This window comes from Marmota flaviventris, chromosome 16, assembly GCF_047511675.1.
Source record: "Marmota flaviventris isolate mMarFla1 chromosome 16, mMarFla1.hap1, whole genome shotgun sequence".
Taxonomy (NCBI): Eukaryota; Metazoa; Chordata; class Mammalia; order Rodentia; family Sciuridae; genus Marmota; species Marmota flaviventris.
Genome location: NC_092513.1, coordinates 54,976,101 through 55,002,144, shown reverse-complemented (window position 1 = coordinate 55,002,144; position 26,044 = coordinate 54,976,101). Strand labels below are relative to the sequence as shown.

The window sequence follows — 26,044 nt, the reverse complement described above, 5'->3', positions numbered from 1 at the left end:
ACCTATTGTTCATTCTCCAAGTGATGTATTCTTTTTCCTTCCTTCTTTTATCGTTGATTTTCAGTTCCATTCCATTATGATCAGATAGGATGCATGGTATTATCTCTACTCCTTTGTATTGTCTAAGAGTTTCCCTGTGACATAATATATGATCTATTTTTGAGAAGGATCCATGTGCTGCTGAGAAAAAAGTGTAACTGCTTGATGTTGGGTTGTATATTCTATATATGTCAATTAAGTCTGGGTTATTAATTGTGTTATTGAGTTCTATAGTTTCCTTATTCAACTTTTGTTTGGAAGATCTGTCCAGTGGTGATAGAGGTGTGTTGAAGTCTCCCATGATTATTGTATGGTGGTCTATTAGACTCTTGAACTTGAGAAGAGTTTGTTTGATGAACATAGCTGCACCATTGTTTGGGGCATATATATTTATGATTGTTATGTCTTGTTGGTGTATGGTTCCCTTGAGCAGTATGTAGTGTCCCTCTTTATCCCTTTTGATTAACTTTGGCTTAAAATCTATTTTATTTGATATGAGTATGGATACTCCTGCTTGTTTCCGAAGTCCATATGAGTGATATGATTTTTCCCAACCTTTCACCTTCAGCCTATGTATGTCTTTTCCTATCAAATGCGTCTCCTGTAGGCAGCATATTGTTGGGTCTTGTTTTGTGATCCATTCTACTAGCCTGTGTCTCTTGATTGGTGAGTTTAAGCCATTAACATTTAGGGTTATTATTGAGATATGGGTTGTTCTTCCAGCCATATTTGTTTATTTATGTTACTAAACATGGTTTGTTTTCCACTTTGATTATTTTCCCCCCTTTAGTGTCCTACCTCCCACTGTTGGTTTTCATTGTTATTTTCCATTTCCTCTTCCTGCAATGTTTTGCCAAGGATGTTTTGAAGAGATGGTTTTCTAGCTGCAAATTCTTTTAACTTTTGTTTATCGTGGAAGGTTTTAATTTCATCTTCCATCCTGAAGCTTAATTTCGCTGGAAACACAATTCTTGGTTGGAACCCATTTTCTTTCAGTGTTTGAAATATGTTATTCCAGGATCTTCTAGCTTTCAGAGTCTGTGTTGAAAGATCAGCTGTTATCCTGATTGGCTTACCCCTAAATGTGATCTTCTTCCTTTCTCTTGTAGCTTTTAAAATTCTCTCCTTATTCTGTATGTTGGGCATCTTCATTATAATGTGTCTAGGTGTGGGTCTCTTATGATTTTGCACATTCGGCGTCCTATAGGCTTCTAGGATTTGGGGTTCTGTCTCATTCTTCAAGTCTGGGAAGTTTTCTCGAATTATTTCATTGAATAGATTGCTCATTCCTTTGGTTTGAAACTCTGTTCCTTCCTGTATCCCAATGACTCTTAAATTTGGTCTCTTGATGTTATCCCATATTTCTTGGATGTTCTGCTCATGGTTTCTTAACAGTCTTGCTGAGCTGTCTATGTTCTTTTCAAGTTGAAATACTTTATCTTCATTGTCTGATGTTCTGTCTTCTAAGTGTTCTACTCTGCTGGTAGTATTCTCAATTGAGTTTTTAAGTTGGCTTATTGCTTCCTGCATTTCTAGGATTTCTGTTTGTTTGTTTTTTATAACCTCTATTTCCCTGTATAGTTGATCTTTTGCTTCTTGGATTTGTTTATGTAATTCATTGTTGAAGTGATCTTTCATTGTCTGATTTTGCTGTCTGATGTCTTCCTTGAGACTCCAGATCATCTGAAGCATGTATATCCTGAATTCTTTATCTGACATTCCATCAGCTGCAGCTATTACCTCTTCTAACGTTGAGTTGAACTGCAATGCTTGTGGTCCTTTCTTTCCTTGTCTCTTCATACTGTTTGCGTTCCTTTCTTCTTGGTGAAACTGTTGTGCTATTGAATTTTCCCCCTATATATTTATATTGGTCTTGTATAGTTGCAAAGTCTCCCTCGCAGGCGCGGGCGGCAGCTCTGCCCCTCCTCCAATTGGGGCAATGTGCCTACCACGCCGGCAGGCCGCTGGGCCTGCTCTGCCAGTCGGTAGCAGGTCCGCCGACCTTGCAGGCGCGGGCGGCGGCTCTGTCCCTCTGCGGGCCGCTAGGCTTGTTCTGTCGGTGGTCGCAGTTCTGCCTACTTTGCAGGCGCAGGCAGCGGCACTGCCCCTCTGCAGGCCTCTGGGGCTGTACTGCCAGTGGGTCGCAGGTCCGCCTACTTTGCAGGCGTGGGGGGGGGGGCGGCTCTACCCTTCCTCAGGCCACTGGGCCTGTTCTGTCTCTCGGTTGCAGGTCTGACCTGTTCTGGTGGTGGTCTCAGTTCCGACTACCTTGCAGGCGCGGGGGGGAGGGGGCGGCTCTGCCTCTCAGCAGGCCGCTGCTCCTCTTCTGCCGGTGGGTCGCAGGCCCGCCTACCTTGCAGGAGTGATTGGAAGCTCTGTCCCGCCACGGGCCACTGGGCCTTTTCTGTCGGTGGTCACCCTTCCCCTACCTGGCAGGCGAGGGGGGTGGGGGGCGGCTCTGCCCCTCAGCAGGCCGCTGGGCCTGCTCTGTGTTTGGTCCCAGTTCCCTCTACTATGCCGGCGCAGGGGGAGGGGGCGGCTCAGCCTCTCAGCAGGCGGCTGCTCCTCTTCTGCCGGTGGGTCGCAGGCCCGCCTACCTTGCAGGAGTGATTGGAAGCTCTGTCCCGCCGCGGGCCACTGGGCCTTTTCTGTCGGTGGTCACCCTTCCCCTACCTGGCAGGCGAGGGGGGTGGGGGGCGGCTCTGCCCCTCAGCAGGCCGCTGGGCCTGCTCTGTGTCTGGTCCCAGTTCCCTCTACTATGCCGGCGCAGGGGGAGCGGGCGGCTCAGCCTCTCAGCAGGCGGCTGCTCCTCTTCTGCCGGTGGGTCGCAGGCCCGCCTACCTTGCAGGAGTGATTGGAAGCTCTGTCCCGCCGGGGGCCACTGGGCCTTTTCTGTCGGTGGTCACCCTTCCCCTACCTGGCAGGCGAGGGGGGTGGGGGGCGGCTCTGCCCCTCAGCAGGCCGCTGGGCCTGCTCTGTGTTTGGTCCCAGTTCCCTCTACTATGCCGGCGCAGGGGGAGGGGGCGGCTCAGCCTCTCAGCAGGCGGCTGCTCCTCTTCTGCCGGTGGGTCGCAGGCCCGCCTACCTTGCAGGAGTGATTGGAAGCTCTGTCCCGCCGGGGGCCACTGGGCCTTTTCTGTCGGTGGTCACCCTTCCCCTACCTGGCAGGCGAGGGGGGTGGGGGGCGGCTCCTCCATTGTAATCTTAACAGGACCACCATCATGTGCAGTCAGTCCACTGTTGGCCAAAATGTTGTTATGTGGTACGAGACTGTACTTCTACATTCTGTAGTCAGATGCTTGAAGCTAAGAAAGAGAAGTGATATAAAAGAGGGGGAGGGGCAATACCTGGCTGCACAGGGCAGAGACCTTGGTCTTATCTCCTTATTATTACTAGCCTCAAAGGACTCTTCAGGCCCTCAGGCTTCACAATGTTTGTCTACAAAATGAAGCTCTCAGAAATAGTCTTGTCTAAGACTCTTCCATAAAGTTCTTTGCTCCATAATAGAGGAAGCCAGTTATGTCGCAGGTAATTGGAGAAAGGCATATTTTGGTATATAGTGATGATTAAATATGGGTTTGGCAGAATTTGAATTCCAGTTTTCTAATTTTTCTAACCTTGAAAAGGTTCCCTGGTTCTTTCTTTCCTCCTCTGCAAGTGAGGGTGATAATAGCTCCATTTTAGAGCTGCTATTGAGGATTGAATAAAATACAGGATTTACTAAAGTGGTTGATACTGATATTTTTAAATTCCAATGCATTGTGTGACTGCAATTGACATTTCATTTGAGGTACTTGGTCTGCTCTTCTAGAGCTGTTAAAGTTGTTTGTAAAATGTGTTATAAGAGCCTCAGATGTAGATTCATCTTTCAAGTGTTCCCAGAAATGAGACCTGCCCTTTGAGTGATGGTTTAAGATGCTGTGGAGTTGACAATTCAATACCACAGAAACTTTATTCTCAGATACAGACATTGTTATTTTTGTTGAGGAAACATTTGTCATTTCCAATACATAGAAAAAGTTGATTCCAGGTAAAATTAAATAAAAACATAGCTTCAATTGACCTTGCTTGTGATGAGATGAAATGTTAATTAAACATGCAAAAAGCCTTGTATAAATTATAGAGCATCTCACAAAATGAAGTGTGGTTATTGATAAACAATTCTAGGGTTATCAAACTTCTCCTTAAACTACCTCAAAGCCAATATTAATGACAGTTTTATGGATTTCTTATACTTTTTAAATTTTTAATGCAATGATAGGAAAAGGATAATGGTCAAAAAAGTTGGAGCAGATGGCCAGAGAAAGGTTTCTGTAGTTACTAACCTGTTTGAGCTGGAGCTTGCCTTCTCAACAATTTTTTTTTTTTTTTTAGGTACCAGGGATTGAACTCAGGGGCACTTGACCACTGAGCCACATCCCCAGCCCTATTTCGTATTTTATTTAGAGAGACAGGGTCTCACTGAGTTGCTTAGCGCCTTGCTTTTGCTGAGGCTGGCTTTGAACTCATGATCCTCCTGTCTCAGCCTTCTCAACTATTCTAACTTGTGGTAATGGTTACTCAATTTGTTTTTCTTGGCTTATTTTTATAAGCTCAACAGACTGTTCTCTTTCTATTCTTAATAACTTCACAAGACTTAGAGTTCCTAGGCATGGTGTTAGAGGAAAGGACTGTATTAGCAGTCTTCTAGATCGAAAACAAGGTAGAAAATGCAGAAATCCATACCTAAAATCCAAAATAAATATACCTAGAATGACATTGTGGTTATAAAATTGTAGAAGCCAATGGAAAAAAAAAAAAAAAAAAAGCTGAAATGATAAACTGTCCATACTGTCTTTACTCAAGAGCCCATGTACTTTTAGCACCAAGCTAATAGTATACTCCTGTGAGAGAAAATTTCACACTTATTTCAAGGAGCCTGAACAGAATATTAGTGTGTATCTTTGTGAGGACTGCTGGTGCATATTTTTAGGCTGGTGGAAATGATAGTCTGGCTATAGATTGAATTTGTCCTACCACCACTGGTGGTCACTTAACCAAAGAGAGTTGTAAGAGAGCCGTGCACAGAGATGTCAAGGGAATCGACTCAGGGAGAATTTCTGTGCCTCGTGGGGTGTCCACTGCAGAGTCTGGCCTGGACTAGCCTGTTGGTCATTCAGAAGCAGATTAAAGCTTTTGGACAGTTTTGATCTGTTCTCATACAGACTCATTACAATAAAGAGAAGCAGACTTAAGGGATTACTTTGTGATGAATCTCAGTGCTGCTGACTTCATCGAATTGATTTAGAGCTAAATCAAATATTTTAACAGTTATAAAATTACTGAAAAGATTAATACTTGAAGCTCTCTTAAGCCTTGTCGTTTATAAGAGTCCTTGTAAGTCTATGGATGGAACAGAGAAAAAGGTCAAGGAATATGCAAGTATCAAGTGAATTTTGAAAAATGGAGTAGATAAGATAAAATCTAGATGATTAGAGATCTGTCTGATTTGATGCCTTTTTTGAAAAGTCAAGAGTGAATTTCTCCTTTTTTGCTTAGTAAAATCTTGATGGCATTTCTAACTCAGTGCTTCTAAATTAAATCCTGGAGTCAAACTGATATAAGGACTCATCAGTGCATTAAAATGGCAAAAGTTGTTTAGGTGAAACTGAGCATTATAAATACCTGTGTGTGTATATATCACTCCTGATACTTTATTTCAGATCCTTCTCCTCCTCTAGAATAGGGGAAAGCAGCCTCTTTCCCAAAAGAGTTGTGCCATTGCCCGAGCGATGCAATATTTATTTCCTGCCTTGCAATGAAAACTCTTCATTGTTTGCTCTTCACAGGTCACTGACAAGGAACAGGAGTTTGCTGCCGCAGCTGCAAAACAGCTTGAGTATCAGCAATTTGAAGAAGATAAACTTTCTCAGAAGTCATATAGCAGTAAACTCTCTCGGTCTCCATTAAAGATTGTCAAAAAACCTAAAAGCATGCAGTGCAAAGTGATACTTCTAGACGGGTCAGAATATTCCTGTGATGTGGAGGTAAGTACGTATTTTAAAACTCTGGTGTCCTAGATGGCGAAAGCTGGGGAATATTGGTATAAAACACACAAGCCACCTCTTTATTTTTCTAGAACTCTGGAAAATTACAACTGATCTATAAATACAAAATTATTTCTGACTCTAACAGGGAACCAAATTATTCAAAATATGTATGGTGTCCCAAGATCTTAAAATTAAAAGTAAAACATGATCTTATACATATTTTTTTTAAAAAATTAAAAAGATGGATTCTCCCAACACTTGCCAAGATAGGATCCAAAAAAATTAGAAGCTTAAAAATTAGATTTTTAAATTATATCCTGTTATTTAAGTGAAGTTTACCTTTTTATTTGCATAATTCATGGCCAAGTCACTTATTACTTAGCAAAAACTTAAAATTCTGTACATAGCAATAGAGAGAGAATTTAAAATATTCATGTCCTTTTCTTGCTCAGGGAATAGTAATTTTTAATATGCTTATGGTGGGGAACATTGATCTTGGTATAAGAGAGTATACTGCTCTTCATTCTTTTCTGTAAAGAAAAGTAAAATTCCTTTTGGAGAAGGGGCAGTTAAATGACTCAGTTAGAGATATTTTGTTAGACCAAGTTAGCATATGAGAACAACGCAGCCTGTCAGTAGCTATGGAGATGGATGAGTGTTTACTTCTCTGAGTATCACAGTGTGATACTCAGGGCATGAACTCAAGCTATTAGAGTAGGTCCCTGCCTGCACCAACCAGTGGCTTGCTCTTATGTAAGGTGATTCAGTTTCAGGTTCAGTATCTTCATTTAAAGAGCTTATTCTTCCTGCCCCCCCGCCTCTGCCCTTTTCATCCAGGAAGGGGGCATTCTGTGTTCTTCCAAGCCAGTCCCTCCCCTGAAGCTTTCACAGTCTACCCATCTCAGTCCCCACAGGCACTACCCGTGTGTATGGTCACAGGTTTCTATTTCTCTTTCCTCCTCTGATGGCCAGTATCAAACTAATTCTTCATGTTCCCCAGTCATTATCTCTCCTTCCTGCATATTACAACCCCCTTATCATTCTCTCTCTCTCTCTCTCTCTCTCTCTCTCTCTATATATATATATATATATATATATATATATATATATATATATATGGGACCACGGAGCCAGTGCTTTTCTTGCAAGATAAAATTCATTTTATACCAATAGTATCATTTAGGGTAGGGTTGAGGGTGGGTTACTAAATGATTACAGATTGGAGGAACACAGAAAAAAAATTAAGAAAAACTATAGGAACGTAGAAGAAAATTTAAGAAAAATAATTCTCACATCAAAATTATTTCGTCATATACTGGTTTGTAAAAAAAAAATTCAATCATTCTTTAGCTTCACAAACATTAGTGGGCTACTTCAGGAGGTTCCAAGGATGCAATAAGGTTCGTCATGCACAGATCCATTGCTTATATTTTGTTGCCTCTGCTTTTGGTTAATTTCTTAGACCAAAGTGTCCAATTTTTGATTCAGATATAATTGTAAAAATGGGGAGATACCAATAATGTACTTGTAGTTGGGTTTTACTGTGAAGGTTAAAGGACTTGGTAACCTTGAGAAAGGTCGTCAAATTTACTTTATATATGCCTTCCAATTCATTATAGCTAATCACTGTGATTTTGGGCACAGGATTTTTCTTTTGTAATTAATTTGGATAGAATTCATTGTTACTTTTAATGTCACTGTGTGAGCATTTTGAGTAGCATAGCAAAGTTGGGTCAATTCTTTCCCTTTATCATAAAATATTTTATGCATTTGACAAATTTTTAAGAGTAACTTTTTCTAGGATGTAAAAATTTGCAAGCAGAATATTTTCTTTTTTTTGTTGTTGTCTGAAAATCTCTTTATTTCTCTATTTCTTCTTATTTTTTATTTGTTTTAATTAGTTATACATGACAGTACAATGATCTTGACATATCATACATTTGAATCAGATGGGATACAATTTCTCATTTTTCTGGGTGTATAGGTTGCATAATTACATTGGTCATGCAGTCACGTATATTCCCACAGCAATAATAATGTCTATTTTGTTCTGCTGTCCTTCCTATCCCCCCTTCCCCTTCCCTCCCCTCCCATCACTTCTCTCTACCCAATCTATTGTGACCCACATTTTTTAAAATTTTTTAAAATTAATTAATTAATTTATTTATTTATTTTTCCCTCACATCATCATACCAAGCAGAATATAGAAAAAAAATATGTTTACTACTAACATCATTGTGGTGAAGATGGAGGGACACGAATATGGTAAAGTTCAGTGCATTTATTTGTTGTGGATTAATTGAATAAGAAAAGTGAATTGTGGATCATCAGTGTGTACTTCTCAAGGTGGCAGTGAGATGCTAGTTGAAAAGGCGTACTGAAAACACCTCTTGTTTGACGTAAATTATGGAAAGTAAAGCTTAGATCACCAGCTTAGATACACACAGGACATCATAGGTAAACAGAGAATGAAAAGCATTGTCCCCCGGGGATGTCCTTTGGCCTTTGCTCTTCTCTGAGTGGAGTTTTTCTCAAAGACTTGGAAGAAGGTACAGAAACACAGAACAGAGTTTTTATTTTTGATTTTTTTTTTTTAAGTGATGAAGAGCTTGAAGAGGCTAATGAATGCCCCCAAGTGTCAGAATCCAGTTTTCTTGTAAGGCAAAGCTGGATTGGAGGTAAAACTTCATCTATTAGAAGGGATCAAGTGCAAATCCCTTGCTCTTTTGTTTGGTGGAAATGGCCATCAGTTTTAGTAAGAGTTTGGGTAAAAGTCTTCTTTGGGCTTAAGTTGATTAGCAAACTCAATGTGAACTCAACAGTGTGGTGTAGCTGTTAAGACTGCTTCTGTTATCAAAGGCCGCTTCTGTGGAAGTATAATATTTATTTTGTAGAAGGTGGTGAGCTGTTGGTTCCTTCAGCTGGATCATTGCCCTCTCTAGGACTGTGTTTTGTAGACATGTGAGAAATGCTCCAAAGCCTTCAGACGAGGGTGAGCTAACAGCCTTGCCTCTTTTAACTCATGCAATTTTGAGAAACTTTCTAAATTTTTCAAACTTTGATTCCTGCCATGGCTTAAATGTGTCCCCCAGAAGTTCCCCACATTCATATATTGATGGCATTTGGAGTTGACACCTTTGGAAAATAACTGAGATTAGATGAGATCATGGGGTTGGAGGTGGCCCATGATGGCATTATTGGTTGTAGAAGAAGAAAGTGACCCCAGCTAGTACATTTGTTCTGCCTTGCCATATGATGCCCTCTGCCATGTTACAATGGAGTTAGATGGCCCTCACCAGATGCTGGTGCCATGTTTATGGATGTCATCACCTTCAAAACTGTGAGCTCAAAAAACTTAGATTCTTTTGAATTACCCAGTCTCTGCTGTTTTGTTATAGCAACAGAAAATGGACAAAGAGTTCACTCAATAAGCAAAAACACTTGCCTTAAAAATATATTATTGAGAAGATTATTAAAGCAAATAATTTATTTTACACTTTCTGTGTTATAGTATGTTCCTAGTATATAAGAGCTGTTTTATAATGATGATAAGAACCTTGAACTCTGACTGTGGCTTGTTCAGGAGAGAATTTCAGGATTGTGAATGATCTGAAAACATTCTCATGACAAATGAGACATAGGATTTGGAAGGGACAGGGTAGCTATTTTCAGGTACTTGAAAAGATTATCATTGTAGGGTTTTCATAACCTTTTTTTAATGCACACAAAACAAAACTAAGATAGTCATCATAGGATGTCAGATTTTAAGTAAACAAAAATAGATGTTTTAGATTATTGTTGTCAACCTTGTGATGATGCTTATTCTGCCATTAGGAGAATTTCAGGAGAAACTGTAAGTGCGTTTTGGGAAGCCTGCTATTCCTCAGACACTATTTAAGACCAGACCAACTTCCAGTGCCCCTTCCTACTCAGACCCAAGGAGAAAAGAGACAACAAACACTCGAAAAACCTCAAAGGAAGAAGCCGAATTGCTTCCCTAATCCCTGTCCCCATACATGTAATTATAGGTGAATTATGAACAGAATACAGAAGATAGTAGCAGGTAAAACTTTTTTATGCATTTTTTTAAGGCTTCAAAAAAGGCCTTTTATTTTAATGATGCAGTGATGCGTTCTCCGTGGCTTGCTTAATGTCTCCACCACTTCACCATCAGAATGACCAGGCTCAATTCTGCCATGACTTAATGATGAGAATTTATAGTCATCTGTGAAGGGCCCCCTGCACACACATGCACAAACACACAGCCCTTGGAATAGCTTGGTTCTCTTTTCTTTTGAAGCTGTAAAGTGGCATTTTTCCTTGCCAAAGAGTGCTACAGCAGGAGACCCAGTGAACCATTCAACAGCCTGCAAAGACCTAGGTCCTGGAGACCAATGACTGAACACTTACTGCCACTTCATTTTCTGCCCCTCCCCGCAACTGCATTTTGATTTAAACTTTGTAGAATGTGCTGGGTTTTTCTAACTTTCTGCTAGCAATCGGTGTAGTCATTGTAGAATACAGTGTTTTTCCATTTGAGAGACTTTACCTCCATTTTTCTTCAAACTCTTAGTCTTAATGTTCTACATTAGAAGAAAAGATCTTATATAATAAGCCAAAGATCTTATTATAGGCAACTTGATATATATGCTTGGGGAATGTTTAAACTCTACCAGATTCTCACATATGCTAACAAAAGCATTAAGATTGTGATTTCCTGCTTAGTATGTTCAATCTGACTATTAGAGAACCCGAGCAACTTTCTGTAGCCAGTTTATTGTCATTGTTGGTGTTTGCTTTTCAAACATAAATTTTAAGAGAGAAAATAAAAATACCCCAGTCCCAAATATGTGTTTATTACATTTATTTTATTTGATTCCATGTTTGACAGACTTGATTTGTATCTGTTTGATCTGCATACAATAGAGTTCCTAATGATCATCCAGTTAGACATTTGCTTTCTCCTCAGGGACCCTTCTAATCAAGTTTGATTTGGTTTTGGAAAAATCTGTCAGACTGGATCTCAATTTTGAGTCCATATTTCCTAACATAGTTTCACTGCTGCATGAATACAATGTTTCGAAAGACACTTTGTTGTGCAGTATGGCTTGTTTTCCACTGGAAACCTTATTGGTGGGTTTTCTAAAGCATTACTGGGAGAGGGGTGGAGGGTTTACCAAGCAGGGTTCACTCATAAGTGTCCTGCCATGTTTCTCTCATCATGTGAAGCATCACTTTCCTTAGCTCCTAAATATTTTCAGTTCAGTAAACTAGGGAGACTTGGTGCTTGTGGGGCCCAGGTACATCCACAGTAGGCTCACACTCCAGAGAAAATTCTAATGCTTCAGACACACTAGAGTGAGATTTGTATCAAGATCCAGGCAAATCATACAGAATTATATAAGCACAGCAGTAAAACCTTAAAAGCCTGGGTCCTAGGTTAGTTAGGCCCCCTCCAGAGATCCTGTGATTGAATGGATTCCATGACTGAAGGATATTCACGTCCCCAAATCTGTAGTCATCACCCAACATAGTCAAGTTGGCCCCAACAGCTTTCCGGAGACCATCCAGAGATGCTCCTCAGGAACCATAGTGACTGAGGAAGCTCATGGATCTCTGCCATAGATGTGCTCTTGGCATCTTCCAGCTATTGGTCAGGAAAGGAATGTTCGCAAAATCGCCACATGCTCTGTCCTGCTGGTGATTTGATTATCTGGCCAAATCATGCTCCCATGTTGTATTCTCTGATTACTGGGGTTTGGTTGGAAAAACAAATTCAGTGTCTGAATTCTCCAGCTTCTATAGGTTATGTGATTAAAATGCTTTCCAATCCCTTTGGAAATGGAACAGAATTGTCTCTACTGTTAATTAGAACAAATATTGCCTTTCTCAAATTAAAAGAAATCATAAATAATCAATGGAAGAAAGTGACTTTTTCAATGCTTGCATAAATATTATTCATTCAAAAAACACATAAATCACAGAGATTTTCATTGTGTAACTGTGAACTTCAGCTTAACCTATAACATGCCACTCTTCTTAGTGGTCCTCTGCTGTGCTGAATGACTTGCCATCCTAAACATCTGTCATGTGCTGCAACCTACTGGCCCCATCTAGCAGCAGCAGTAATTCCCAGCCTGAAGAATGATGGCCCTGGGGACTGGGAAGGATGGAAGGGTGTTAATTAACTTTGTTTCCTTGTGTGATGGCTCTTTGGTGCAACTGTAGGAACAGTTACATACAGGGACTGTTGGCACTTAGCACAAAATGTCTCATTTGCCTGACAATATTACCATTAAATCTTCTTCCCAAGGCATCAAAATTGTCCCCATTCAGGTTCAATGAAAAGAGACTCTTATAAAACTGTTTAATCTGTTCTTCTTGGTCTTCATTTTTAAAAAGTAATAAATTTTAATGGCCCATTATGATTTAGACACGGTCTGTTAAACACTCCAAAGAATATTAAGGTTGAAAATGTGAGCATATATGTCAAGAAATACAAACAATAAAAACCTCTGGTATGCCACTGTGGTGTAGGTTGTTTTGGAAGCAGGGACTTTTGAAGCTTGAGTGCTTGTGGGCGTTGGGTGATGGGGAGGCTATTGTGAAAGGAAAACCTCACCAAGGAATCCTGTCTGCATTTACCCTGATTCTCACCTTGTGCCAAGACCTGATGAGAACTCAGGTTGCAAATGTTAATTTTCTAACCCTGTCATACTGACACAGTAGGCTTGTTCTTTCCTGGCTATTGTCCCCCGACTTCATGTTCCCACTGTGTTTTGTGGCCACTTGGTGTTGCTGATTTTAGGAAATGAGCTGTCTCGCTCTACTTCCAAGCAGGTAGATTCACAGATAAAAACACTGTTGCCTTTTCTGTTCCAGAGGACCCCTCTTGTTTATCTTTGTGCTTTGTACCACACCATGGCTGATTTCTCATAGTAGCTGTGCACTGACTTATTCATTGAATGGAGAAAACAATCTTGCAGGTTTAATAATGATCCAAGTTTCCTAGTTTTCACCATCCTGTCACTAAAAGTCCAGGTTATACTTTGTATTTTTATATCTAACCTACTTGCACGGAATTACCTCTTTGAGAATCTTTCCTGGTTTTATTGTTGAGCGTTGTCACATGTGCTCTGGAAGAAGTCCTTTGATTTCACCTACTCTGTTGGTGGCCTTGTTGCCACAGCCCCTATGTGATGATGACTTAGCTGTCAAAGGTACCCCGGGTATACCTATTGTGCTGGGTGCCTTTGGGGGTGCTGCTCCCTCTTGGCTATTTCAGAAATAGAGCAGGTGCTCCCTGATTCCCGCCCCCCTCCCCTGGGCACTTCTTGGGGAAAGACTGGATCACAGAACAAACATCTGCTACACCATACACTATCCTCAGGAGTCATAGACCATCATCCATATCTTAACACCCAGTGCCCACTCTGCTCCCACATGGCAGATGCCAATCATACCCACTGTAGGTAGAACCCCTTCCCCTGATGATTCCAGTCCCCACTTATCCCTAACCCCAGGCAGAAAAAGAAGTTCCCTACTGTAATACAGGGCATTTCCTTCCTCAGGAAAAATCTTTTTCTAGCATGGCATAATTTAGCCAGCCACTCATATGGCACCACAGCCTTCCATTGCACAGGTGTATCTGGCCTGTGACCCCAGTACAGGAGTTCTGTTACCTAGTATAAGTATAGAAGACCTATGCTTATAGCTTGAAAAAGTCCCCTAAGGTGTGATTCCTACCAGACACCTCATTAAAATCTTCTGTGTGTTCAATTTGCACATAGTAGATACTGATATTTTTTTTAACGAGAGTGAATCATTTGAGTTTTAATTATTATATGTTTCTTCTAATTTATGCCAATATTAATCTGCAAAACTAGCACAACAACTTGTTAACATGTACAAAATTGCCAAACAGCTTTATTAATCTTATGAGAATTTTAATGTAATATATTTCTTTGGGGCCTGTTAGGTTCCAGGCATTGTAAAACCAACGAATCAAAGACTTTAAGCCTAGATATGAGGTTGTTTTTGCCATAGAATCAGCCTTACATTGGCATTAGCAATGATTGGAATCCTTCTATTGGATATGTCTTGCCACTAATGAGAAAATGAGCTCTGAGAAGTTAATGGTAAGCCTGGGAGCACACAGCCTGTCAGAAACGTAATAATCCAGAGCTCTCGCCTTCTGATCCAGAGGTGTCTGTACTCCTTTGTCAAAACTTCCATAGTCAGAATGAAGTGAAAGCTGCAGAAAGAAGGAACTGTAGTATTGGCCCCTAACACAGACTTGAGAAGTAGAAAGAAAAAAGAAAAGGAGGAAAAAGATCTACCTTACAAAATGTTTATCAAGCTGAAGAAAATAGATTCTTGATTTTCTATTGTATTTATAATTCTGTAATCATTTGACTTCAACATTGATTGGTTTCTCTAATTTTTTTTTTTTTTTTTTTTTTGGCTAGTTGTGTATGTACACTTTGGGAGAAGAGAGAAGGAGGGAGGCCACTGAAATTCTCTCTCTCCTTTTCACTTTATTCCCTTTCCTTTTCTTCCCCTGCTCTTGTGGCTTTCAAACCTTGAATCATATCTACCCTTGACAGTGAAGTAGGTGTCTCTTTCCAATAAACTTGATGTCTGCAGCAGGTTGATTTGCCCTCTGTTGGAGCAAAAGAGCTCAGAGGTTTTAAGCAGATCCCATTCGAGAGAGACATGTGAAGTCAGTGGGCAGAATGTCATTCTCCCAGTATTTCCTAAGTCTTATTCCTAAAAACGACTACTAAAGCTCTGGTGTTGGATATGCTCAGATGAAATAAACTTATATGAAGAGTAGAGCTTGGAAGCAGTGAATGCTTCCCATTTTGAGTGAGAGGAGAATAATGGAGAGTGGAGTGGAGAGAAGTAATGTGGAAACTCTTCAAAGGGGTTCATGGAGCAAGGAGCAAGGTTGAAGGCTCAACTTGGCCCTTAGCCTTTATGAAGAATGATTTTAGGTAAGTTCTAAATGATCACTTAGAAAGGCTGGGTGCATGCCTGTAATCGCAGTGACTCCTTAGACTGAGGCAGGAGGATCACAAAATTGAAGCCAGCCTCAGCAATTTAGTGAGGCCCTAAGCAACTGACCCTGTCTCAAAAAAAAATAAATAAATAAAAATGAACTGGGAATGTGGCTCAGTAGTAAAGTGCCCCTGTGTTTAATCCCAAGTACCAAAAAAGAAAAGAAAAGCTGGGGACCCTAGTCATGCCTTCCCAAGGGAACAAATTTCACTATCTAGTGATTCATTTTCCATTTTCCTGATCAATTGCCAGTTCATTTCATAATTATAGCATTTCCCTATGAAGGACAGGTTATAATTTTCAAGATTATATCTCATATCATCTCTTAGCATTTAAATTGATGCTTTGTTTTCATGGAAGTTCTGGACACTTGAGGAAGTTTAGGAAGTGGGTTACTGGTATCAACCATAAAATTAGGAAGTCTTTTCGTAGATAGATAATAGGCTGGCAGCTCCTCTGCACAGTCCTGAATTTCATATGACTTTATTTTTGTTAGTCCGTTTCTGAGAGATCTGTCTTTTGACCTTGTCCCCCAAGACATCAATAAGGGTCAGTCCCTTTCGTGGCTTATAAACAGCACCTGTGATCTCTTTTGACTATAAAGGTGAGATCAGGGAGAATCACTGTATCCTAGAGTTGGAGGAGAACATAGTCTCTAGTTCAGCACCCACAAATTATATGTATATCAGGGAAGACTGTGGTCGAGTCTTAAAGTATACTGTTGAAGGCCCTGTTCTAGGGACAGGTGAAATATTTACAGAGAACTAGCATTCACACAACTCCAGGCATGTTAGACACCTGCTTATTTGATCTCAACAGGAAGCACACCTTGGCAGTAATTAGTTTCAGGATTTGGCTGACACAAGGGCCTTACAGTCCAGTGTGTGATTGGTGTGTGGAGAGAGGTAATCATTTTTTTAGACTTTTTTTTTTTTTCCACAAAAAGAGTGTGTTACTACTATTGATTTGAAAAACGTTTTTAAATTACAAGCAGATATTAAAATGCATTGGTGAGTACCCTGTGGTTTTACTATTCCTGTGATCTTGCTAATGTTTACAGCAAAGGAAGAAGGGAAAATCCGTCATGTTAATAGTTCAGTCCAGTAGTGTTTGCAGTTTGGATATGGCAATTAAATAATTCAGTGGGAGATGGGAAAAAATGATAATGAAATAGAAGGAAAAGCTCTGCTGAAATGTTATATAGTGAAATTTAATAGGTTTTTTCCCCTATTTTTTAATTTGGTAATGGATATGCATAGCTAATATTTACTAATAATAAATTATAGCAGCGAGTTTGGGCATTTATTTCAAGGTGAACGGTATATTTAGCTTTGAAGGCAGCCTTTGTTTGGGGCTATAAGTATATTAAACAAAATGCTAATCATTCTCACCAAGGTTTTATATGTTTCTTATGCCTACTCATTCTCTCAAGGCTTTTCCATTTAAGACAAACAGACTGACAATACCAGTGAAAGTCAGACCAATAAACTGAGGGCCATTTTAAAATTCTAAATTAATTTAAACATTAAAGTCACATTGGACACATTTATGCTTTCTAAAAGAGCTGGAGACTTCTGCAAAGAAACTTGCCTTGTCAGTTTTATACTGCCTGCTCAAAATATCGAGGCTTCATTGAAGACAGACTAGAAATGTTGAGCTTTAATTTTTACTTTTAATCTACTCAGCACTCGTGGGCCCTACATTTAGTATTTCATTTAGAAGAATAACTCTCACACTCAGGCTTTTAAAATATGTTTATGAAGCTCCTAATGTGTTTACACAATTGAATATTTGCATTCCTATGGAAATAATTATGAATAAACTCAAGACTGGAGGATTGTCATATAGTGTCAAGTTTTCCCAATGCACTCTATTAAGGAATTTCATTTCAGCTTAAGGATATCAAACATGGGAAGGCAGTAAGTATGTTATAACATGAGCCTCTGTGGCATCCTGGCTTTGCCATTTCATTGCAAGCTCTTCATCCCCCGAAGTCCTCAGTTTTCTCATCTGTGAAATAGAGCTCACAGGCCTAGGATGAGCAGTAGAAGAGTGAATGGGAAGTGTCTACAGATGCCAGAGACCCTGACCCTTCAGGGTCTGAAATGGCTGGCAAATTTGAAAGCCCCCCTAACTTCATAGAATTTCTATCCCATAAAAAATAAAGCATATCTTTCCAGAAATTCATCTGTTAAGAACATATTGTAAAGATAAAATATTCTATAGAGTGTTTTTTTTTGGAGGTGGGGTACCAGGAATTGAACTCAGGGGCACTTGACCACTGAGCCACATCCGCAGCCCTATTTTTTATTTTATTTAGAGACAGGGCCTCACTGAGTTGCTTAGTGCCTCGCTGTTGCTAAGGCTGGCTTTGATCTCACCATCCTCCTGCCTCAGCCTCCCAAGCCACCAGTAATACAGGCATCCGCCACTGCCCCTGGCTAGAGTAGTGTTTTTTTTTTTTTCAACACAAACACTGGACTGTAGCTGGGAATAGTGGTGTATGCCTGTAATCCCAGTGGCTCAGGAGGCTGAGGCAGGAGGATCACAAGTTCAAAGCCATCCTCAGCAACTTAGTGAAGCTCTAAGCAACTTAGTGAGGCCCTGTCCCAAAACAAAAAATAAAAAGGGCTAAGGATGTGGCTCAGTGGTTAAGTACCCCTGGGTTCAATCCCCAGTACCCAAAAAAAAAAATCAGATTATAGCCTCTAAACCGTCTGTAGATTTGTTTTTTATCACCCAACAATGTATTAGACACTGCACTGTGAAAAATAAAGCATTTGACTCTCCATTTCCAGATTTTTTTTTAACCTGGAAAGAATAGTATCAGTATTTTCCAATCATCCAGTCATTAATTTGACAACTTTAGCAATGCCAAACTAAATGTTATCACGGAAGGAACAGGAAGGAACTGTACTTGTGCTTAAGTTTTTAAAAACCCACCCACCCACAAGCCTGTAGAATTGGGAAACTCATATGGAAAGTGTAGCAAAGGTGCTTTTTCTCACCCTGCCCCAGTTGAACCTGCTGCGTGATTAGACAGTAGATGCAGCCCGGATTCAGCTGCGTCTTTGCCGTTCAGAAAATCAGTAGGTGTCTAACAAGCCTGAATATGTTCCGAGAATAATTACACACACTTCATTTCTGCTTTCAGTGCTCATCTCTGACTCTGAATTGACTCACATTTTATGTTGAGCAAGGAAGAGCAGTGGTCCTTGGCTTCACTAATGAACTCCCTGACATGACACAGGGGAGTCTGTTGGAGAAGGGACCCGATGAAGTCACCACGCTTCTTCTTTATTTGATCCCTTTGGAAGTTGGCACAGAACATTTTTTATTTTCTGTGGAGCCTCGACTCGCTTTATTTTTCTGATTTCTTGCCTAGTAAATTTGAGGGGTGCGTTTGAAGAGATGTCTTCCACTGTTTGGTTTGATTTAAGTATCTTCAAAATGACAGGTCGTCTTGTATTTAACCTTCTGTGGCATGTGTAGGCTGGGACCCTTTTTGGCCAATTGTCCCATGAGGAGTTCTGTATTATGCTGGGTTTTACATAAAATAACTAGGGACTCAGGAGAAGCTGTAGGGGATAGGGGAAGAGATGGAGACTGATCCAGCTCTGTTCTTCTTCATGTTGAAACAGATCCTTCAGTATCCGAGAGAACTTGATTTCCCCTGGAGAAATTTAGTGTGCCTGTTTGAGGGACATTTCCTGGGTTTTTCTTTCTTTCTTTCTTTCTTTTTTTTTTTTTTTTAGGGTTTAGGTTTTGAAGCAGAGCTGACATATTAAACCCCAACTGCAGATCTTTAGGTGGCTGTAAGTACCTCCTTGGGAGTAAACATTCCTCTGTTTACTCATGTTTCTTTCAGACTGTTAAGAATGATAAAAGGGTCTCCAATCACTCTTGGCAGGCAGGTGTCAATTATTAGAAAATGCTGGCTGACAATCCCTGCAGTGGTATTTAAGGCCACATTAAGTCAAGAAGCACTCACATATTTCATTATAATTTTTGAACTTCTAGAATAAGCCGAATTATAGACACAATATTTATGTAATGCTGTGTAGAACCTCCACCCTTTAGGCAGATGAGGAGATGTGAAAAGGAAGCACCAAGTGCGATTTAAACATCAGGTACAGACGGACAGAGGATAGCTGAGAGGGAAGACCTGGGACTTGTCAGGAAGGATGGGTTTGAAGAGCTAATAAGGTTCCATATTGTTCTGTCAATGTATTGGTTTTCTTTGGCTGCATAACAAATACCCATGAATAAAGCAGCTTAAAACAGAACATATTCATCATCTCACATTTTTCAGGAGTCTTATGTTTAGTGGGTCCTGTGCTTGGGGTCTCATAAAGCAGCAAGTTTTTCACTGATTGCATCTTTTTATCTAGAGGCCACACTAAGGAAAAATTCGGCTTCCTGCTCCTTAGGGTTGTTGGTGGAATTCATTACTTGTGGTAGTAGGAGTGGGGTCCCCACTGTCTTACTGGCTGTTGTCTGAGAAGTACCCTCTAGCTGCAGAGTTTGCTCTCAGATCCTTGCCCTGAGGCCTCCTCTAGAGCAGTGCTAGCTCCCTCAGCTTGATCTGTCTCTCTTGGGAATCTCTAATTCCCCTTTTAGAATAAGCTGGAGAAAACTCTACTTTTAACTGTGCCTGTGATTAGTAGGTCAGGGCCACCTGGATCATGTCTCTGTATTAAGACTAACCATGTCCTCTTACTCTAAAGTGCATAGGACCACTTTATTCACAGTCCCAGGCATTATGCTGTCCAGTACACTAGGGAGGCAGGAAAGCCTGGGGCTATCTAGAATTCTGCCTATTACAGTTAGGGGTGGGTGCTTCTGAGGGGCTTTACATGGCAGAACTGTTTGGCTCTTTTATGTTTTTAAAATATTTTTCTATTAAATACTAATTGTAGGGGTTAGAGAATAGAAACAGAAATAGGAGTTGGCTGTGTTACAGTGAACTATGCATGAGTTGCGGAGGACCGGAACCAAGACAGTAGCAGTAAAGAGGAGAGAAACGTTATCTGTAGAAAGGAAAGAATGGATTTTTAATGAACTGTCCTGAAAATAAGCAGATTTCATTAATTGGCTCTGGGGGGTGATGGCGATAAGAGACATTAACTTAATGACCCCTGTCTTAGTCTGTTTTCTGCTACTATAATAAAATATGTAAGACTGGGTAATTTATAAAAAATAAAAGGTTGGCTCATGGTTCTAGAGGCTGAGAAGTCCAAGTACATGCACCCACCATGAGTTCCTCCTTACTGCATTTAACACTGAAGGCATCACATGGTAATGAGAGCAAGCATCCCAGTTCAGGTCTCTCTTCTTATGAATCCTCTCATATCATCATGGGAGCCCTACACTCATGACCTCATCTAGTCCTAATCATCTCTCAAAGACCCCACCTCCAAATACCATTAAGGTTTGAATTTGAGAGTTGGGTTTCTAATACAGGCACTTTTAGAAAAAGGAACAATTTCAAACCATAGCAACTTCAGAATTTCTCAGTTGAGTGACTCATAGACAGTGGTACTACTATAGTGGATGTAAAACACAGGAAAAAAAGTTTAGTGGGGGAAATAACAAATTTACTTTAGACTGGTTAATTTAAATAGCTTGGAATATGGAAGTAGCAATCTACAGTTACAAATGGATACATGGCTTGGTGTTTTGAAGGTAAGGCAAGATGGTGAGTTTTGTGGGAGCCATTATTTTTTATACTCATTCAAACCTAGGGGTGAATGAGATTGTGAATGAGAAAGAAAAAAAAACAACAACATTACCAGCAGAGCTCTGGTGAATACTGATGGGTGTGGCAAGAGCAGTGTTAAATCCCCCTGCCCTACCCATGTCCCCCCACTTGTCTGATTGATCTAGTTTACTCATTTTCAGGTTTTTTTCCATATGTATAGCCAATTACCCCTTTTAGGCATACTCTGGCTTATGAACTGGGTGTGCCTGAGCCCTGGGGAAATTGCAAGAGTGATTATGGCTGAGTCAGGCTCTTTTCAAACAGTTCTTAAGAAGTCTGCATAGGAAAGCATTCCTCATATCATTTTCTAAATACCACTTAGGCCTTGCACTATGAGATAGAAAACAGAAAGCAGGAGATTGTATAAGGCACCGTTCACGGATAAGCAAGTATTGTCGTGCTGTGCTTTGTGATTAATTCCTGTGCCTCCCTGCAGTTCGTTGCCAGTTCTTCTATTTCTTTAATTGGGCTTTGTGCTCATTTTTGTACTTTAGAGTTTCAGTTATACACACGGATAAAAACTATGACATGACGTTGCTCGTAAGGAATGCCTGATGCAGTCAGTTCTCCTACAGTGTTTACTTCAAATGAGAAAAAAAAATAAACCCTGTACATGCAGCCTCCAGCATTTTCCCACTTTGGGACTGTGGCAACACCCTGCTCTTTGTTCAAGCACCACCCTACCCCTTCTTCTCCCTTCTGAGATCCCCTCCTTTCTGGTGGAAGCCAAAGGCATCTAGTCTCACTCTTTCTCCACAGTGGAGAAGCAAGGGATTATTTCCCTTTTCCACTTTGTGGATTACATTAAAAAGCACCATGAGATTTTTATATGGTTGTTCCATGAGAGGCCATAGACTAAGAAGAAACGATGAGGGAGTATGTAATGGTTTCAGTAAAGTGACTCAGCTTTCCGTTGCTGGGAATTCCTGAGAAAGATAGCTTAAGGAGAGGAGAGATTTGTTTTCACTCATGGTTTCAATCCATGGGCACCGGGTTCCATTGCTGTGGGCTTGTTGTGAAGCAGAGCATAATGGCCGAAAGGCTGTAGTGCTGAAGAGCTGCTCACCTCATGGCAGCTGGGAAATAGAGAAAGAGAGCACACACTAGAAGCTGGGGACAAGAGATGCCTTTTGTGTTGGTCAGCTTTTTGCCACTGTGATCAAAATTCTTGACAGAAACAACATAGAGGAGGAAAAGAAGCATATTTTGTCTCATGGTTTTAAGGGTTCAGTCCATGGTTGACCAACTCCATTGCTGTGGGTCAGAGATGGTACAGAGCATCATGGTGGAAGAAAACTACTCAGTTCATGGTGGTTGGAAAACAGAGAGAGAGAGAGAAGGAGTAGCCAGGGGACAAGATATAATCCCCCTAGGCATGCCCCCAGTGACCAACTCCTTTCAGCTACACCATACCTGCCTACAGTTGCTACCCAGTACAGTGGTCCTTTTAAATTACTGATGCATCAAATGGATTAATCCACTGATTAGGTTACAGCTCTGATAATCTGATCATTCCGCCTGCTGCATTAACACAGGAACTTTTGGAAGATTCCTCACATTCAAACCATAACACCTTTCAATGGCATGCCCAGGTGACCCACCTTTTAAAGTTTCTATCACCTTCCAGTAGTCCATTAAATGATGAACCCATCAGTGGATTGCTCTTTCACCATCCAATCACTTCCCCAAAGCCCCACCTCTGAACATTGCTTGCACTGGGGACCAAATCTTCAACATATGAGCCTTTGTGGACATTCCCTATCCTAAACCTTAATTAACAGTTAGCTTCCTAACTCATTGGTGTGATTTCCCTTGTCCAATAACTATTAAGGGTATTCTTTTCTAGATACATGGGCTTTGGGATCTTCTTATTGCTTCTCTTATAAGACTGGCCAATTTTGTTAGCCTTGCCTAGTGATTTTTTTCCTGCAAATAGGACAAGGATAACTGTACCAATAAAGATGACCAGATTAGATATTAATTCATGATATGCTGTCATCCTTGGGAGTTTCTTCTTGTCAATAAACAAGATATCTTTGTTGAATGGGAATGTGTTTGTTCAATGTGACAGACAGCTGTGTCTAACTGGTATGTACATTTGGAGTCATTTTCTAATACGGGTGAAAGGAAATCCTTTCTCTAAGTCACATTTACCCTTAGGAATGCACCTCATTTTCCCCGCTGCTGCTTATGGGAATGAGTGATGGTGTGCAGATGCACAGCAATACAAGGAATTGGTTCTTGTTATGGTGTTTGGAAAACTGGAAGGAATACAGAGACTTGTTATTTCTTATGGAATGCCATGGTGACAGCAAATAAAGTCACTAAAGAGGCACCACATTCTTTAGGGAAATGCCATTAGACTGAGCTTGTAAAGCACATGAATGGTTCTAAATGATTACCCCAAGTGAAATGCTTTAGTTAATTTCTCCAGTTATTCCTTTTAGAAAAAATACTGCCAAGAATGTCATGACTTGCAGAGCTTTTTGTAATAGTTACAACAATCAAGAACCTGTTGTCACAGGGGAAAAACAAAACTCACCACCACAAGCAAAATAGGACACGTAATCTGTTTCAAAAGTACATTTTATTTTAACTTGAAGCTTTATTATTTATACCCCATTGTGCTCCAACAAGGACATAGGGTATTTTATTTTTCATAAATACATAATATAATAAGAAAATAAAGAAGTAGAAAGCATGACCAAGAGAAAATGAATGTAAGAGGCTAGAACAAAGTTAGCTCACAGAATGTGTGTTCTGAGCTTTTAAAAGGCACAAAGGAGGAACTGTGTGACTCAGTTTCCATACCATAAAAACTCCTCAGTTGTTTAAAAGAAGCACATTTATTCCAGTTCCTGTTGCGGAAAAACTCTGTGCTGAAGCTCTCTGAGAGCTTATTCTGGGAGTAGATTATTAATTGCCATCAGCAAAATTCAATGATTGCCATTTTTTCCCAATCAAGCTGTTAATAAGAGTTAAGCAGTGACTCATCCGTTTGAGATTACAGTCCCTATTAAGTACCCAAGATATATATGGCTTCTTAGGATATTTAGGCAGAAATACATAAAAAGTATATATATACATACACACACACACCCCCCCCCCCACACACACACACACACAGGAATTTTACTATGGATAAAACTGGGGAATGTCTCAAGGACAAGGGTCCAACATAGGCTTCCTGTTTTCATCCCCAAGATTAGATGGTGGGACCATGTCAGGAGATGGTTTGGGCCCATAGAGTGATCTCTCTCTCTGGCAATCTTCCTGAAGGACATGGCCCAGAGAATCCAAGTGAGAGGCCACTCATGTATAGGGGCCATGAACCTACTGATTCACTCAACAGAGAGAAGTGGACCAATGGATATTAGGCTCCGAGCACAGCACTAAGTATTCCTTCTATTAAGATGCAGGTAGTCGCACTGTCTAGGCAATATTTCAGAACTCTGTTTTTCAACAGGAGAACTAGAGATGATTTGGGCATTTTCTCCTGAGCGGTGAGGACTTGACAACACATTCACAAAGAGAGCAACATTCTCCGCGTGCACACATGTATGACATGGGCCATGGCTGTAGTGCCTGGAGGTGAGATTCAGTTACACCTCAAAAATGTGGACCTAAGCCACTGCAGAGACAAAAAGAAACTTGAGGTCTCCCAACTGTACTTTATAGAGCATGACTTCAGTAATGTCATCCCATTAAAACTTTTAAAGCACTCATAGGGCATTTAAACTCAAGTAATATAATTTCTTCTATACTCTTCAAGATAACCTCAAAGCAAAATGTATGCCCAGATATGCAAATGAGTTCATTTTCCTTATAGGACTAATAGCTCTAAGCCCATTAAATATTGTTAACTGCTAGAAAAATATTGACCTCAATTTTACAGCAGTTTTTAGGTAGCGAGACCAGTTATATACTTAATGTTCCAAACTGTGGTCCACATGTTTCTGTTTCTGTTTTGTGTAGTTAAATGGGGAGAGAGAATATTCTTCCTAGTTATCCAGGAGTTTTAAAAAGAGAACCCAGGACATATCCCTGTATTATACATGGAAATGCTGTCTGCATCCATCAAAAGAAAAAAAAAAGTAAAGAAGAGCCTCAAAGATGCAGATCTGTTGGAACCAATGGGGCTAGAATAAGGCAGTACAACCAAGGTGCATTGTTACAAACCATGATTTCTGCTTTGTGTGTATCAGAGAAAGTAATGGAGTGAGACCAGTGACTCCAAGAGAATTTTAGAAATTTCTCAAGAAGTTGACCTTTTGGCATTAGGGATGAAATCCTAAAACAACTAATCAGTTTTTCATCTGTGAAAATAAAGTTTTCTCTTATAAAAATGGAGCAATGGGACCCAACATTGTAGATCTAACTTGAGCGTGTTATGCACACATGGGAGCGAAATGTGAACACACTGATCAAGAACAAGTTTCAAGAATCAGAGCAGGTTTTGAAGAGTTTCAAAGCAGGAAATCAACCCCAGGTGCATTTATTTAACTTGATTTTCTTTCCTATTTTTTTTTTAATGATTCTACCCAATTCCAGGTGTTGTGGTATGCATGCTCTGTTTCCAGTCACGAGTGAGCACGGCTTACCTGGGAAGAAGCTACCATGACCCTTACTCAAAACATAACACAAGCGTAAAATTGTCCCCTTGACAGATGCAGTGTGAGACCTCTAAATTATGTTCTCTGCTGCTTGACCCAGAGTTCAGGAGGGAGTCCTGAGGAAGGGTGCGGGGTAGAGGTCAGAAGGATGAGCAGGTAGAACATTCCAGAATGTGGAGGTAGATTCCCTTTGACAGAAGAAAATCTAGGCGGAAGCAAGGGGCTGTCCAGTGTTCTCTGGTGGAGTGTGGAGGGCAAAGGGAGCATTTTGGGATGGGGAAGCTCAAGAGGAAGGCAGGGCCTGGAGCCTGTGGCAGGTCTTTCCTTGTCACATTCAGGCTCTCTGTGCCCCAGATGAGTCTCTCACCACTGAACCTGAGAGCTCAGTTCTGGTCTTCCCATACACAGTCTCTTCAAGATCATTTAAAAACATTTTAATTGTAGAAACAACATAAATTTGATAAAGACCTCCCTGGATTTCCACCTCCTGGCTTATTATATTACCCAGATCGCTTGTTAAGCTAGCTGAGAGCAGGAAGTTG

General features: G+C 40.5%; 1 protein-coding gene across 5 annotated transcripts in view; it reads left to right on the top strand.

Moving 5' to 3' along the window:
• Positions 1-26,044, top strand: part of Epb41l3 (erythrocyte membrane protein band 4.1 like 3) — a 151,249-nt gene that overhangs the window by 60,169 nt on the left and 65,036 nt on the right. For all 5 annotated transcript variants that reach the window (XM_071602450.1, XM_027942897.2, XM_027942898.2 and 2 more), the window contains exon 3: positions 5,868-6,065. In XM_071602450.1, the coding sequence (XP_071458551.1) occupies positions 5,868-6,065 (198 nt within the window). The remainder of the gene's footprint in view (positions 1-5,867; positions 6,066-26,044) is intronic.